This window comes from Zonotrichia leucophrys, chromosome 6, assembly GCF_028769735.1.
Source record: "Zonotrichia leucophrys gambelii isolate GWCS_2022_RI chromosome 6, RI_Zleu_2.0, whole genome shotgun sequence".
Taxonomy (NCBI): Eukaryota; Metazoa; Chordata; class Aves; order Passeriformes; family Passerellidae; genus Zonotrichia; species Zonotrichia leucophrys.
The window spans coordinates 15,390,126-15,407,118 of NC_088176.1; the positions used below are offsets into that span (position 1 = coordinate 15,390,126).

General features: G+C 38.4%; 1 protein-coding gene across 1 annotated transcript in view; it reads left to right on the top strand.

The window, feature by feature from the left end:
• The window catches only part of BTAF1 (B-TFIID TATA-box binding protein associated factor 1), a 42,186-nt gene extending 28,483 nt beyond the window's left edge, over positions 1 to 13,703 (top strand). The window contains exons 21-38 of the mRNA XM_064716743.1: positions 28 to 218; positions 1,131 to 1,284; positions 1,376 to 1,485; positions 2,478 to 2,679; positions 3,081 to 3,229; positions 5,590 to 5,742; positions 6,224 to 6,345; positions 6,553 to 6,720; positions 6,907 to 6,984; positions 7,065 to 7,194; positions 7,818 to 7,959; positions 8,123 to 8,253; positions 8,678 to 8,803; positions 9,546 to 9,698; positions 10,280 to 10,491; positions 10,650 to 10,809; positions 11,380 to 11,550; positions 11,790 to 13,703. Coding sequence (XP_064572813.1) covers positions 28 to 218; positions 1,131 to 1,284; positions 1,376 to 1,485; positions 2,478 to 2,679; positions 3,081 to 3,229; positions 5,590 to 5,742; positions 6,224 to 6,345; positions 6,553 to 6,720; positions 6,907 to 6,984; positions 7,065 to 7,194; positions 7,818 to 7,959; positions 8,123 to 8,253; positions 8,678 to 8,803; positions 9,546 to 9,698; positions 10,280 to 10,491; positions 10,650 to 10,809; positions 11,380 to 11,550; positions 11,790 to 11,936 — 2,699 coding nt within the window. The 3' untranslated portion in view covers positions 11,937 to 13,703. The remainder of the gene's footprint in view (positions 1 to 27; positions 219 to 1,130; positions 1,285 to 1,375; positions 1,486 to 2,477; positions 2,680 to 3,080; positions 3,230 to 5,589; positions 5,743 to 6,223; positions 6,346 to 6,552; positions 6,721 to 6,906; positions 6,985 to 7,064; positions 7,195 to 7,817; positions 7,960 to 8,122; positions 8,254 to 8,677; positions 8,804 to 9,545; positions 9,699 to 10,279; positions 10,492 to 10,649; positions 10,810 to 11,379; positions 11,551 to 11,789) is intronic.
• Positions 13,704 to 16,993: the final 3,290 nt, after the last annotated feature.

Here is a 16,993-nt window from a genome sequence, read left to right on the forward strand (position 1 = left end):
TGTCAGCTGTTCTCCCTTTTCTTTTAGGGCCCAACTCTGATAAAGATGGTATGCAGCACACAGTTACTAAGCACAGGGGAATAATTACACTCTACAGACATCAGAAAGCTGCTTTTGCCATCACAAGTCGGCGAGGTCCTGCACCAAAAGCTCCAAAAGCCCCTATTGCAGATCTCCCCCCAGGCAGCAGTGGAAGCATTCCTACAGAACTTGATGAGGTACATTCCAAAAGCTTGAATTTGCAACTTCACATCCACCCCTCCTTTCCATTACTTTGAGTTCACTGCAGTTGATACCTTTGTAGTAGGGATGGCAGGGGGGTTTTGCATCACAGAACAGGAAGTTTTGTGATGCAAGCAGCTTATGTTTGATGTTTTAAATGTTTGTCATTAAGAACATTAATAACTCCTGAAATGTTGTATTTACTATAGAATATGAATATCAATATGAGTTCATGGAGATGGATTTCCACAATGGGTGGAACAAGCACAAGATGACACGAACTGTGTCCTGCCCATGTTAGTGTTGGTCCATCTCAATGCATGGTGGATGCTCCTGAAGCATTAAAACCAGCAGTTGAATTATGATTGTGTAAAACAGCATGTCTGTGTGACTTCCATACTTGGTGTCCTAAACTCTTCCCTTTTATTAATTTCAAACTTCAGCATGTTTTAATGAGGTTCTAGGCAGGATTGTGAACTCCTAAACAGTGTTGTGGATTTTATTATTAATGTTTTTTATTAATTCTGCTTGCCAGAGAGAGCAGAGAGAGGGATAAATAACAAATCAAGTATTTTAAGTTTTCTAGTAAGTACTGTTCTTGGTATCACTGTATTGGCCATATCTGAGGTTCTGGAACCAGAACCAGTTGGAAATATTTGTTGAAATGGACTGGTACCAGCAAAGGCCAAATCTCAAATTTATAGACTCTAAATAATTGGCTGTGAAAGAATTTTTCTTTTTTACACCTGTATAAAGAATAAAGGAATTAACTCAGGAATGGTGAATGTGTTGTGGGTAGGTATAAACACAATCAGAATTGAATGCCTATGTAATGAGAGGTCACCCTTGACAATAATTGTTATTAAATATGTCTAACTTTGCTGCTTTGTTGAATTGTTTCATTCTAGGCTCAGAAACCTTACGTTGTACAGAGAAGAGGAGCTGAATTTGCCTTATCTACTATAGCTAAACATTTTGGTGCTGAAATGGCAACGGGATTGCCACATCTCTGGGATGCTATGGTTGGTTCGTTAAGGAACAACATTCACATAAATAATTTTGGTAATTGCACTTCTGATTTAAGCTGGGGAAGGGTGGCAGGCTGGAGTCAGTATGCCAGTCTGAAACTGAGCACCGTTTCTGTCTTCACCAGACCGAAAGCTGTTACTGGAAAAAGGAGATGCTCCTGCCCAGGAGCTGGTGAATTCCTTGCAGGTTTTTGAAACAACAGCAGCTTCAATGGACACTCAGCTACATCCTCTGGTAATCAGCTTTTGCATGAAACACTTCAGTCTCTTTATTGCTAGTTTAAGTCTTTATTGTGTCTTGTTGTGTCACACTGGAATCAGCATCTCTGCTCTGCTTTATTCGAACTCTGTATTTCCTAGTCCTGGAGAACAGACTGGTAATATGATGCCTTCTGTTTGTTATGAAAGTGCAGATTAAAATGTGGTTATGTAGCACTGTGTGGCTGACTGAAAGACTTTATTACGTGCCTTTTATGTATATATATATACATAAATGCAGTATGTGGTTATTGTGTAAATTGATTTTGGTGCTGCTAATATTGTGTGCAGTTTAAAAGAAATTTGTAGAATGTCAGAGAGGCTGAACTTGGTTCATCAAAGCTAGTACTTAGGGACTTGCGCACTAGGAAAAACCTGACCATCTGTTTAGGTATCCAGTACAAAGGCATATCTGCACTGATTAAAAGGAAGACACATACACCCATCAGAGACATTGATGTATACCCTGCTGGGGAGATGCAGATTTCCTTCTGGGTGTCCTCCTTGTCACACAGAATTATTGAGATTCCCAACATGAGTAATTAGTCTGCATAAACACAAAGGGAATGAGTCCAGGACAAATTTGCTAGCTGGAAGGAATTCTTAAATCTGTGTATCTGTATTTAAGAAATAATTATTTTCTCTTTAATAAAAAATTCTGGGTATTTAGTACCATCTTTTCAGTGTGAAACACTTCCTTGCTAAGTAAGGGCTCAATTAGTTTTGATTTTGACTGAAATGCTGAATATTTGTCTGAATTTTGTCTGTATTGGGGAGTAATACATGTTCAAAGTTTCAATTGCCTTTTTCTTCTGAAATACTTTTTTCATTTTAAACAATTATATCTTGCAAAAGAGCCATTCCAAGCATTCTTAAGTGACTTTAAAGATTCTGTAGTTAAAAAAAAAACACTAATTTTTTTATTATTCATATTAACCTTTACTCCCTGCACCTTTTTCTTTTGTTCAGTTAATACAGCATTTGCCTCATCTTTACATGTGCCTTCAACATCCCAGCACTGCTGTGAGACACATGGCTTCCCGTTGTGTGGGTGTTATGAGCAAAATAGCAACCATGGAAACAATGAATATCTTTCTAGAGAAAGTTCTGCCGTGGCTGGGAGCAATAGATGACAACACCAAACAGGAGGGTGCAATTGAAGCACTTGCATGTATCCTTACTTGGGTATTCAAAAATGCAGAAGATTCTTTGTTGTTTCGCTTGGGTGAACAAAAGCAGTTGCCTGAAAAAACTGGGAGGAGGAATGAAATAAAATACTAAGCTGGTTTTTGTTCTGTGGAAAGAAACAGAAGAAAGTCTAATTTACATTGCTCATATTTTATCTGCCATGTGACATTTTGGTGGAGGTAATTTGGTTTCTGAAACCATGCACTTTGCTGGCTAAATGTAATTGGGTAGATCAGATTTCTGCTTCTGCATTGCTTTGTTACTGGAAATTTCATTACTCGAGTGTAACAATTAATGACTCTTACTGAGTGTGAAATCTCCTGGATGTATATTTGTCAGACAAACCTGAACTATTAAAAACTATTTCCTTAATGAGCACTGCAGGTGTAATGGAGCAGCTGGATGTTGGTATTGTCCCATACATTGTTCTCCTGGTGGTTCCAGTTCTGGGCAGAATGAGTGATCAGACAAACAGTGTGCGTTTTATGGCCACTCAGTGCTTTGCCACACTGATCAGACTGATGCCTCTTGAGGTAAGCTCCAGCTGTAAGTGTATGGATGTGTGAGCTGTCCTGCATCCACTCTCACCAGCTGCAAAGTCCAGGCTTCTGGCTTATTAAATGCTGAATGAGTAACTGGTTTTATAGGTGTTGAGTCCATGTCAAATAATAGAAGATGTGCCATTTAAAATGAGCAAAATTGGACCCTGTGTTAGCAATTTTCTAATTTAATGTTAAAATAAAATTTCTCTTTATAAGAAGCTCATGCCAGCTGTATGCACAAAATTAAACGGTAGATTTATTAATTTTGTGTGTAATGCTGCTTTTCTTAGATTGGGTTTAAAACCTTTAGGCATTCTGTGTGCACTCTCCTTAGGTATGTGCTGCTAAGTATGTTGTCAAGAGAAATGCACAAAAGCAGTACTGGTTTAAAGGCAAAATCAAAAATAACAGTAATAGAAATAATGTGTGCATAAGTGGGGTCACTTATTACTTGTTCCTAAAACCAAAAAGCACCACCCTACATATATAGGTAAAATATGGTATATTATGATGCAGTAGTGCTTAATCAGTACAGATCTGCTTCAGTCTTTCATTCCTGCTACAACTTGCATAGCTCAGACAACTTCTGATGTGCATCAAGGACTACAATGCTGCTAAGTAACTTAATGTGACCACCAGATGGTAATAGAAGACAGTTTAGGATTTCCACAGCAATAATGAAAAACAATTGTCAGCTTAATGCATTTTTTTATTCTTTCACTTTTTAATTTAGCACAATAGAACCTCAGAATCTGATAACTAGTGATCTGCCTTAACAGGAGCAGACTTACTTTGTGTGCTTACACTGAGATGTTCAACTGGTTGAAAGGGAGCAAAGAATTTCGAGCATGCTCATTGCAGTGCCATTTGCACCAGGCCCTTCTTCATATGCATCCTAAACACAGTCCTGTGGAATACACCTAGCTTAGGGCTTGGAGGAGGGTTAAAGCTATTCAATAAAGTTCAGTGAGAATCTCTTGGAATGTACTGTACTTGTTTTATTAATTGCGTGCATATGCATGATCACTTCATATTTATTTTCCATAGTTATGGAAGAAGTGCCTTCAAATTTCCCTTTCTGGTTAAGTTCAGTATCAGATACTGAACTGCAATAAATATGTGAGCATAGAGTAAAGCGGATTAATAGTGAGAGAAAATACTCGTATTGTCATGGAACAGTATTTTATTTAACAATAAATAAATAGCATTAAGTGAATTGGGGCAACTTAACTATGCTCTGTTTTCTGCATCTTTATGCTCAAATATTCTTGCAACCATAAAAATGAAAGTATTACTGAGAGAAGGATTGTAAGATAAATGGTTCAATTTGATCAAACTTGTATTGATAAGCAATTCTGCTGCAAGCTGACAACATATTTGAACCAAATGACCTGCCACAGTTCATACTGCAGGTGGGATCTTCTAAAAGGGAGTGGAGGCAGAGCGTTGAACAAGGAGGCTGTTCCTGTCTGTGTGTGTATTGAAATATCCTGTGGGGCAGCACTAACGTCCCCCTTCCTTACTAACCACATACATGGTGGCAGTATTTGCTAGAGGGATTTTTTAGTCAGGAGCCCTCTGTAAGTGCTCAGTAAGATGGGTTTTGAAGTAAAGCTGACTAAATGAAAGGGGATGAAGAGGATGGAAGAGGCCCAGAAAAATGGGATGATAGATGTGATGGTGGTAAAATGGCAGTGCCTCTGCTGCTGCTGTATGTTATTTGCAAGCTAGAATGAGTATATTTGGCCCCCAAATCCCTTCTTTGGGCTTCTGGCCTGGTATGGGGAGTACCTAGGAAGTAAAGGTCTGCTGTTACAGACCTAGAGGGGTTCAGGTTTTGGTTTTTTTCTCCCAACAGTTTCCAACTGCTTGAATTCATCCTGTGGGTTTCAGTATCACTTTAGATCTAATTCTGCTAAATAGGAGAAAAATCCATCAAACTTTGGATGGTAGCTTGTGGCTCAAGAGGAGTGGGTGTCATAGGATTTTCTAGCCAGCCAGATAAACCCTCTGATTAGAGGTAGAATAGCTCAGTCTTTGTAGAATCTTAGCAGCTTGACCAGAATTTTCTATCTCTTGTGTAGTTTTAATCAGTCTTTTCAAAGTGTCCTTTTGGGGCAGGATTTGTCTCTTGAACCTTGCAACCCTGCATGTGTTGACCTGCAAGTAATCAGACAAGTACAGCTAAATATAGTATTTAACTTCTGAGTTTAGAATCATACAGTTGAGAAGATTACAGATCTTTAATGTGCCTTTAAAACATCTGAGTAATGTGAGGTTTGAGTTCTTCTGCTCTGTGTGGCAGTTTAGTCCTGTAGCCCTTACATGACTGCTTTAAAATGTTACCCTAGGCTGGTATACCAGACCCACCAAACATGTCTGAAGAATTAATCCGGATGAAGGCTAAAGAACGTCACTTTCTGGAGCAATTACTGGATGGAAAGAAACTGGAAAACTATGAAATTCCAGTACCAATCAAAGCAGAGCTCAGAAAATACCAGCAGGTAACAGCTTATACTTTTATTTTTGAAGTTCCAGTCTGATATGGTTTCATGGGATAGTAGTTGTTCAGACACGTTTTTCTTGTGAATTTTTTGAGTGTTTGGTTTTTGTTGTGCAGTGTGTATCTTGGACTCTGGGTATGGAAGAACAAATGAAGTAATTCATCCTTTCTGTACTGTTCTAGTGATATTTTTCCCCTTCCTGGATTTTGCCTTTTTTGGGAATGGTCAGTGGGCTGTGCCTTGCTAACACTGACTGTGGCAGCCCAGCACTGCAAAGCCAGGCCTCACTGTACTATTTGGATGTTTGGTTTTCCCTTTATTCCCCCTGCTTTGAGTGAATGGGCTGCAGGGGATGCATTTGTGGTGGAGAACCAGCTCCTGGTTTGGCAGTGCTGGGTCACTGAACACAGGGATGTGTGAACTGAAACTCAGCTCGCAAAAAGCCAGGTTTTATTGAGTCACTCTCCTTTTCTGATTTCAGGATGGAGTGAACTGGCTTGCATTTCTCAATAAATACAAACTTCATGGAATTCTTTGTGATGACATGGGTTTAGGAAAAACTTTACAATCCATTTGCATTCTTGCAGGTGATCATTGCCTCAGGTAAGCTTAAACAAATCACATTTTGTCTTAGACTTTAATGATAAGTCTTATGTGGTAATGAATCTGGACATAGTCCTGAGCAACTGTGACTCTGGGTGGCTGTGCTTGGATGGGGGGTTTGGACCAGGTGGACTCCACAGATCCCTTCTCACCTCAACTCTTCTGTGAAAAACAGTTTTTTTAAACTCTTATTTTATATTCTTCAAGGGCTCAGGAATATGCAAGAACAAAACTGGTGGACAGTGTTCCTCTTCCCTCCTTGGTGGTGTGTCCTCCTACACTCACAGGACACTGGGTGGATGAAGTGGGCAAATTTTGCTCAAAAGAATATCTTAATCCATTGCACTATACAGGACCTCCTACTGAGAGAGCAAGGTAACAATCTTGCACTTGTAACTGGTTTACAGTAAAATATCACACATGGAATTTTTCAATTTACTTTACTACTACTGAAGCATAGTTTGTGGGCATGGGAACATTTGTGGTGGTATCCTTAAAGGATGAAATAATAACAAGATGTAAGGAACACTTAAATTAACTCCTCATTTTTTTTTTTTAAAGATTGCAACACCAGGTGAAAAGACACAATCTCATAGTGGCTTCATATGATGTTGTAAGAAATGACATCGACTTCTTCAGGTAAGAATTGGCTTGTTTTCTGAGGTTTTTAATAACTTAAAATTTTAAATGCTACTTAAGTCTGTGTTCTTCTTTTCCAGAAATATTAAGTTTAATTACTGCATTCTTGATGAAGGCCACGTAATAAAAAATGGAAAAACAAAGCTGTCAAAAGCAGTAAAACAGCTGACTGCTAATTACAGGATAATTCTTTCTGGGACACCAATCCAGGTAATTGATTTTCTATTTTGGATGAATAGTGGAAAACAAACAAGATAGGTCTGTCTTGCACTCAGCTTTATTGTACCTTTTAACAATCATCTTGTTCAAATTATACATTGTAAAACAGCTTTTCATTTCTAAATGCTCAAAACATCATCTTTCCCTTTCCTGGTATACCTGTGTGTAGGGGAATAAATGCAAGTTTTGTGGTATTAATGGAGTTCAAAAGTTGGCAGCAAGACTTTCTCTACCACTTCCTCAAGTAAAATTAGCAGGAAACTCAATTCTAAGATCTCCAGATTTTGAACTTTGTCCGAATGACTTGGCTCTGCAGTATCTGCCTCGCCCAGGAACAAGACCACTGGTGTGTCCTAGGTTTTGTTAATCAGGAAAACTCTGGATGTGGCTTAAGGCACTGGACACAGTGGGAAGTCCATTTATTCATTCAGGTGCATGCAGAGGTATTTCTGTTACTCGGATGGATGAAAGAGCCACCAAGCTCCAGGAGCTTGGGACTGGTGTTGTACTGTGAAGCTTGTAGGGTTCTAAATACGTATGGAAACATTTTATGATACCTTGCAACAACTTATTACTTATGAAAATAATTTATCAAATGTTTCTTTTATGTGCAGAACAACGTGTTGGAGTTGTGGTCGTTGTTTGACTTCCTAATGCCAGGATTCCTGGGCACTGAGCGCCAGTTTGCAGCTCGCTATGGCAAACCTATCCTGGCAAGCAGAGATGCCCGCAGCTCCAGTCGAGAACAAGAGGCTGGTAAGGATCAAATGTTTCATCTTTGGGTCTTTGTTTTAGCCTTTTAAATGAGATCTGCTAATGAAAAGAAGTGTGGTTATTTCTAACATCAGAGATTGAGGGGGAGCTGAATGGTTTGAAAAATGTTTTTCTTCTAAAACACTGCTGCTGTTGCCCTCACTAGGGGTACTTGCAATGGAAGCTCTGCACCGCCAAGTCCTGCCATTCCTGCTGAGGAGAATGAAAGAGGATGTGCTGCAAGATCTTCCACCCAAAATTATTCAAGATTATTACTGTATTCTCAGTCCTCTACAGGTATGCTTAAAGAGTGGCTGAAAGTTTATTTCTCAGCAGAGTTAAGACCACAAAGGCATGAATTCTGTATTCCTGTGTCAATTTGATATCAGCTCTGACAGTCTCTGGATGTACTAAGAGAATTTTGTAGTATATGTGTTTAAAACACTAATTCCAGTCCTGTATTAATAGCGTGTTTCTTGAGTTTGATTTTGGGCATTGTTCAAGAACAACATGTATGTGTCTGCAGATTGTTTTTCAATAACCCTTTCCAAGTTGAAAGAGAATAAATGGCAAGAGATTCTGTTGTTAAAGTTTATGTTCTGTTACATATGAAATAGCTTTCTTGATGTATGATAATTCTGAATATTAACTTGAAACTAAACTCTGAATAGAACTATCTTCTGTCAGAAAAAACACACTTATTCTCTTGTCTGGTCTGCAGGTTCAGCTTTATGAAGATTTTGCCAAGTCTCGTGCCAAATGTGATATTGATGAAACAGTTTCTTCAATTTCACTGAATGAAGAAACTGAAAAACCAAAGCTTAAATCTACAGGTCATGTATTTCAGGTACAGTTTTTTTCAGTAATTTTTATTACCTAGTATATACATTTTTGGTAACTGTATTTATAGGTTTAGTAGAAAATTAAAATCAAAATTGTAAACTTAGACATTTGTGGTCGTATGATCTAAGTAGAGTATTTATGGCTGGAATGTGAAGTATAGCTATTATGTTTAAATTATGAGTTTGTGTCTTATGATGTATAACATTGCCTCATATTTTAATGTGATCTGCTCAGTTCTGCTGTTTTGTGGATCTTGTAAAAACTGAGTACTGAGAGAGCAAAACCTCAGAATGAGGGAAGTAATTCTGATTGCATCAACTCTTACACTTCAACATTAAGATTCTGAAACAAGCACAAAATGTTTCCTTAAGGGTAGATCTGATTTTTTGAAGGTTCATGATCTTATAGAACTGAAGATTAACTCTTGATTAATTGGAAACAATTATTCTCAAAGTGCTCCCAAACCCATTTCCTCTACTGCAGACTCAGATCAAAGTGTGGAAAATGGTAATCCTTGCATTTTTCCAGAAAGAAGGGACCAAGATCACAATGAGTGTAACAGTGTTTGGGTACAATTTGAAATGCAGGTTTAAAATGTGTAACTTTGATGAAAATACACCATGAAGTCCAGATTGTGGAATGTGGCAGAGTGACCCCTGTACTTATAGTTAATTCTGTTAATCCTTTTTCTGTAACTGTGTTTTTGCTTATCATTTCTTTGAACTTCATTTCTTAAATAATTCAAGGCATTGCAGTACTTACGGAAGCTCTGCAACCACCCAGCATTGGTGCTCACAACCCAACACCCAGAGTACAAGAGAATTACAGAGCAACTTGCAGCTCAGAATTCTTCCCTTCGAGACATCCAGCATGCACCTAAGCTGTCTGCTTTGAAACAAGTGAGTAGACATTTGTTGTGCCTTAAATTCCCCAAATGTCTCTGCTGCTGTTACAGTTTAGGATGCTTTATTTAAGCTTTCATCAATAGGAAAACTCTTTTCAATAAAATTTAGTAAATGAAAAGAATGCAAGAGTGTTTCAGGGATATGCCCTATTTTCCCTGATAATTTAAGAAGGAGGGGGAACCACAATCTTCATGGTGATGATGTCTATATAATTTGTTGGCATATGAAAAACCTTACTTCTGTTTTTTTCTTGTCCCTCTTGTTGCAGTTTTTTTTTTCATTTTTATTACACAGGAGACAACTTGATAAAGTTAGATTGCATTTCCATAGCTTTACTTACAATAGAGTTTAAGAAAAGAAAATGTTTTTTTTTTCATTTTTTAATGACTCTTAAGTTTTTCGTAGTTTAACAGGGAAGCCAAACTTTGCCTTCTTGTCATTTAAGTGACTGTCAATTAGACACTTCCTTCTGCAGTTTTTCTCTAATTTCTGCTTTTGATAATCAATGAATGTCAGTATTTATATGAGCTCTACAGTCATTTTAATGACACACTTTAATGTTCTTTTACTTAAAGCTGCTGCTAGATTGTGGTTTGGGGAACGGTGGATCTTCAGAAAGTGGTACAGAAGCAGTTGTGGCCCAGCACAGAGTGCTTATCTTCTGTCAGCTGAAGAGTATGCTGGACATAGTGGAGCACGACCTTCTGAGACCTCAGTTGCCTTCAGTTACATACTTGCGGCTGGACGGCAGCATTCCTGCTGGGCAGAGACATTCCATTGTTTCCCGGTATGCCTCATCCCCTGGAACCACTGTGAGGCAGCTTTGATGAACTGTGCTATTTAGATGGTGCAGAATTGGGTTTTTTGTCTGCCTCAAAGCACATGAGGTTCATAAATTCTTTATTTAAATGAAACTTACCATGCTTAACCTTTTCTTGTATGCAGGTTTAATAATGACCCATCTATAGATGTTCTTTTGCTCACCACTCACGTTGGTGGGCTGGGACTGAACTTGACAGGGGCTGACACCGTTGTGTTTGTGGAACATGACTGGAACCCGATGAGAGACCTGCAAGCCATGGATCGGGCACATCGCATTGGGCAGGTGAAAACCTCTGCATTTCCCATAAGGGTGGCTTTTCTTATGCGGAATTTGCCTGAGAGAGTTTGTAATGTATAACAAAGTGACATCTCTGGGTTTCTATCAAGCTTCCATTCATACTTACTTCTTACAAATATACCAGCTGCTGAAGTGCATTCTTCCTTATTCTGCCCCCAACTTGATAAGTCTTCTCTTCTGTACTTCCTGATCTGCTGGGGAGAGGCCGGAGAAGAATCACCCTTTGGTGGAGGAAGAGATAACTCAGGACTGAGACAAGGAACTGAAGGACAGCCTGCAGGGTTGTGCTTCTCTGGTGCAAGAATGAGTGGTGGTAGTATTCCCCTAGAGCTGTAAAAATCAGTGAATTCTTCCAGAGTACAGAGGCAACTGAAGATGTTTCTACGGTGTAGTGGCAGTCTTGTGCTTTGTCTGTCAGACTGAGTAGAGTTACCAAAGGGTGGCTCCAGTCCAAACTGTTTCTAGACTGTCCATGATAAGCACTAAAAGCTTATGCTTTCCTGAATATCTGAGATGATACTTGTTAGCTAAGTGTGTTTTTTTTTTTTCTTTCAGAAACGTGTTGTTAATGTATATCGCCTGATAACCAGGGGAACTCTGGAAGAGAAGATCATGGGTCTTCAAAAGTTCAAAATGAATATTGCAAATACAGTGATCAGCCAAGAAAATGCAAGCCTGCAGAGCATGGGAACAGAGCAGCTTCTTGATCTGTTCACTCTCGACAAGGTAAAGAAACAGTTTTACAAATACCTACCAAAAGTAGAGTCAGCTTAGGGAAAAGCTTTGCTTTGAAATGTAAAATTTAATCACACAAATGCTTAAGTTGGACTGATGAATAGTAGACAGCTCTCTGAACAACAGGAGGAAGTGATATTTCCCCAGAAGAATTATCAGACTTGAAGAATTTATTAGATTGTTGAAAACATTATTCTGTATATTAACAGTAATTTTTTTCTTTTGTGAAGGATGGCAAAACTGAAAAAGCAGATACCTCTACCTCTTCTGGGAAAGCATCAATGAAATCAGTACTCGAAAACCTTGGAGAACTATGGGATCAAGAGCAGTATGACACTGAATACAGTCTTGAAAACTTTATGCATTCATTAAAGTAACCACCACATATTTGTAATACAACTGCTGCTAGTTCACATATTTTTCTGCTGATATTCAGCAAACTTCAAAGCATATAGAGTGAACCTTTAGCTTAATGTGTAAATAGACTTACTGAAAGAAGAATCTTCAAAAGACTGGCATGAAGTAGTGTCAGCTGTTTCACTGGGAAGTTATTCTGTCTTAAACGTTTGCACTGTATAAAAACTTTAAATGTAAACATTGTGAGGTGGTTCAAATTTTACTTGTTCTGAACAGCTGCAAATTCTTACTTGGTAGAAGAATTAAAACATAGCAGGTTTTACATCTGTTAACAAGTGTGACTTGTGTTTGCAGTTAAGTCCACCATTCTTTCTTTCTGTATCTATAATAGTTTTGTACAGTTGTTTCAGTGAGTACTTCAGGTTGTTCAGTGTACATTTTTCTTTTAAACACAACTTACTTTTATGGTATATTTAAAAAGCAATTTTCAACTTAAGCTTTCATTCAGATCATTTCAGGAGTTACATCACCAGAGGCAAAGCCTAGAAGCCTTGGAAGTATTGCAGAATGGAATGGCACTAGGCCTGTGCACCCACCTTTGTATATTAACTATATATATATATATCATGCTCTTCAGTCTTTTGACACCATCTTGTGAGAACAGCTGACTTGAACTTTTTAATGTAATGAGCTCTATTAAATACAGGTAATGGCCTATTTGAGGCCATGTTTGCATCCTGTTAGCAGGGGTGTACTTTTTTAATTTATCTATAAGGCTAGAATATAGCCACTTTGAGAGATGCATGTATTCCATATGTTTCAATCCTATATATTTTTTGTAACTAAAAGAAGAAATTAAATATACAGACAGACATTTTCCAGAAGTAGATTTTACACTGTCTAGGATTCTAAAATCCATGCTAAAAGTGACTGTGTACTAAACCAATGCATGATTTAAAGCTTCTTAAAGGAATAGGGAGGACTTTTTTTCTTTAGGAGAAAATATACATAGAAGTACCTACATTCAGTTTGAGGTAATTGAATAGTTAAAGTTGTGTAACAAAGATAGTAAAAGATTTAATAGCAGTGAGTGAGAATAATATGGCTGTATGTTATGCAGCTTTTTATAAAAAAGGGAGGCAGTATAAAAGTGTGTTTCTAGATGTGCATATGTACCAGTATATGCACTTTTTTATAAATATTAAGTTATAGATAACTTACAGCAGTTGTCTGAATACATAGAATATATGTATAAATATAAAACCTAAGGTTTATAGCTTGCTGTGTGCTTAAGCATCAGAGCTTAAAAACCACCAGAGACCTCAACTATTGTAAAATAAGATTGTTTTAAAACTATATAAATCAAGACAGTTCTATAGCATTGGAGAAGAATTAATGTCACATTTCAGTAGTTATGAACTGCCAGATTGTAACTAAATTAGCATTCCATAAAAATAAAACAAACTGGGAATATATGAGTTGCATGTTGGGTTTGTCCATGTTTAGTTTTGTTTCTCTAGGGAAGATTTATCTGGCTGTGTGAAAAACCTAATGCTTTTGGAAATTACAGCTGGATGAGTGTTATATTGGTTAATTTCTACCTTCAGACCATTTCTGTTGTGCTTTCAGCTGATGATCCAAGCAGGGGAGACAAGGTGGGTCTTGGTGGTGTTTGCAGAGAAGTTACAATGCTGGAATAATGCGTACTTGAAGATAACTTGGTGCAGTAATTTGGTGATAGTGCCTAGAAATAACAAGATATTTGAATAAAGAAACTTCTTTAGTGGTAAAAATTGCATATGTTTTTCTTCAAGAGTTTTATTAGGTGCAGTGATAAGAAACTTTGGGTTCTGTTGGGAAAGAAATAGCCTAGGACTTTTTAAAGCCATTTATTTATCACATTGTGGTTGCTATGCAACCATAATAATTTTAGCGATGGCTCTCTTGGATATCACATCAACAAGATCCTGCACCTGAAAAACAGGGGAAGGCAGAACCTAGAATAATTGTTTCAAGAATATTATATGTACTGGCTGATGTTAAGTGTTCTGTGAATTAATGCTTTGAAATGTAACCCAAGAGGAACACTGCACCAACTATATAAAAAATTGGATTTTGTTACCTTAATATTTAACAAAAAGCTGTTGTGTGCTTTTCAAACTAGCAGAGCATTTGCCAAGATCTGGCTTGTTTGTGCAGTGTCCTCAGTGCACAAACTGGATTCACTTACAGCGAAACTCCAGCAAGAAATAGCTCTTAGAATGTTTCTAACTGCATTTGATCTCTTTAATGGGTATTCAGCTGGACCCCACCAGGGTCTGGGCTGGAATAGGAAAGTTTATTTATTTCTAGGCTGAAATGAAACCTTCAAATAAGTCAGATTCTCAGCACCAGCCATTTTGCTCCCCAGCTCTGCCCCTAGTACAGGTTGTTACCTGCTCATGAGGATACAGCCTAAGCCTTGACTGACTGCAGGTGGAGTCACTGGAGGCCCAAAGAAACCTGAACTGAGTAGAACCATGCACAGGCTCAGAATGCTTTGGGTTGGAAGCAACCCTGAAGATCATCCAGTTCCAAAGCCCTTCCATGGGCAGGGACACCTTCCACTACACCAGATTGCTCCAAGATCTGTTCAACCTGTCCCTGAGCACTTCCAGGGATGGGGCATCCATAACTTCTCTGGGCAGCCTTCTCCGCTGCCTCAGACTCAAGGTTTGATGCATTGTGTGTCATTTGCACTGAGTTCAGTTAGTCTCTCTCATCATTTAATAACATCAAAAAACCACTAATAGTCACCAAAGCCAGACCTCCAAATTAATGTAGTTCCTGATTCAGAGCTTGCTAACCTGTGAAAACTAAGTACCTCTGACTGGTGGCCACATTCTGGGCTGGAAAGAATGACTTTCAAACAACTGTACACATAATGCTGCTTTTCAACCAATCCTAAGGACTGCTTGAAATCCTACTTAAAAACTAATAGGAGACCTACCTTCTGCAAACAGGTCTGCATAAACACACCTGCCCTGCTGTGTCTGTTGTACTTAGATAAACTAAGAATTCAGTCTAACAAGTCTGTCTTTCTCCATGCATGTTATATTTGGAATTCACTTAGGCAGGAAGCTGCTTGCTTTCTGCAAATTTACTTATAACTATTGCAGGTTTCTAGGGGTTTTTTTATCCTTCTCCCTGATGCTTTTGTAAAGTTTTTTTTCCCTAAGTTTACTGGAAGCGAAATGACACTGAATATCCAAGGTATACATAGTAATTTAGTTTAACTGAAATTAGTTCAAGTTGAGTCTTTTGCTTTAGCCCATTATCTTTACAAATCTTATATTTTACCTTAAGATTACCAGATTTAAAGAGAAATGCTTGCATTTGCTATTAGTGGTATCCCCAGCTTTCCTACTGTCTCGTGGTTCTGCAGGTTGTAAGGCCAAGAGCACATGTTTCTAATTAAGCCTTAATTCAAGCAGTAGTAGGGCAGCTTTTGGCCATATTAGAAACTGTGGAAAACTTCGAAGATGAAAACACATTCACATACCAAAGCTTTTATTACCTTGCTTACAAATGGTAAATAATGAAGTGTTAAATCTAGCTTGGTGTGCAGTGTTAATAGAGCTTTGGCATAGGACAAGCTTTAAAGCTCTTAAGCATCACAGCAGCAACTGACTTGTGCTAAGTTGCTTTGTAATCAAAAGCTTGGAAGATGGAGTTCTTTCTTTAAACCAGACAGAGAGATGCTTTAGAGTAAGCATTATTTTTCAAATCTTATTTAAGTGAATTACTCTCAAGGAAAGTTCTCTGAATATAAGGATTTTTATAGAGATGATAATCCATCTAAATTCTTTCAGTGGTCTATTAAAAGACATGACCTTTGAATTTGTGTCAGGAAACACTTTCAGTTGGCTCCTTATGTTCTAGTAGCTTCATTCCTTCTCCAGTATTCTCTTCTACAGCAGGTTTGAAGTATCTGTTCAGTTACACTGTTTTTAAGGCCAACTCCCTGTTCAGGAATCAGGATTTAATTGATTCTGGCAGCCAGACCAGACTCTGGTTGTGCCCAGCAAGGGAAAGCTTCCTTTGGTGTGAAGCTGACAGCACCACCCTCTCCAGTGCAGGAATGCCACCCCCCTCCTGGGAGGACCAGATAGCAGCAGGGTAACAGAGCTCGAAGTTCACACTGACAATCCTGGGATCTTGGATGTCACTCAAAAGGAGATGCTCTTCATCTGTGTGTGTGCATGGGCAGAGCGTGCTGGTTGGAGCAAGCATGGTGCTCATAATGCCAAGTCATTTCCATTCATAAGCCTTATGCAATAACAACAAAACCTTAATTTTCTTCAATTGCTAACAGGTGCCTTTAATTTAGCATAAAGAGTAGAAGTTCCAAGCTCCTCTGTATCTTTTTTTCTTGGGCAACAGCTAAATACACTGCTGAATACACTGTGCCTGTGCTGCAGTAGATAGGCAAGAAGACAAGAGAGAAAGTTGTCCTTTGCCAAGGTTAAGACATTTTTATTAACTTGTTGTAGACACTGGGATCCAAACTTGCAACTTGCTGGAGGGTACATCTCAAGTTGTACCCACCAACCTTCCATCTGCACAAACCAGCACATGAGGGTTTAAGAAATTTGTTAGGCTATTCTTCCTTAAGGCTGTCAAACCTTTAAAAGTCATGTGTTCAAGACTTGTTCTGCTTTCTTAGCTCAGTCATGTGGGGAGCTAACTTGGAATTGGGGGTTTGACAATTTACAAAGTAATCAACAATCACAAACTCTTTCAGATAATGACCTTCAGTATTTTCTTTTAAAGTAAAATTCAGACCAGGATTTGCTAAGTTGTAAAAGGTATTCCACATACTAAAAGAAAACATTTACTGCTCATTTTCCCTTTTCAGATGAGGCAAGGAAGTTGATCTAGAGAGCAGAAACTTCAAACCCATAAATTCAGCCTCAGGTGCAAAAGCTGCAGGAAGGGGGAGAAAGGAAGGATACACTGCATGCTGCCAAATGGCTGTTCCAGGGATGCAGCGAAGGGAACTTCTCTGCAGTTCAGTGAGAGGCTCAGAAACAGCTGA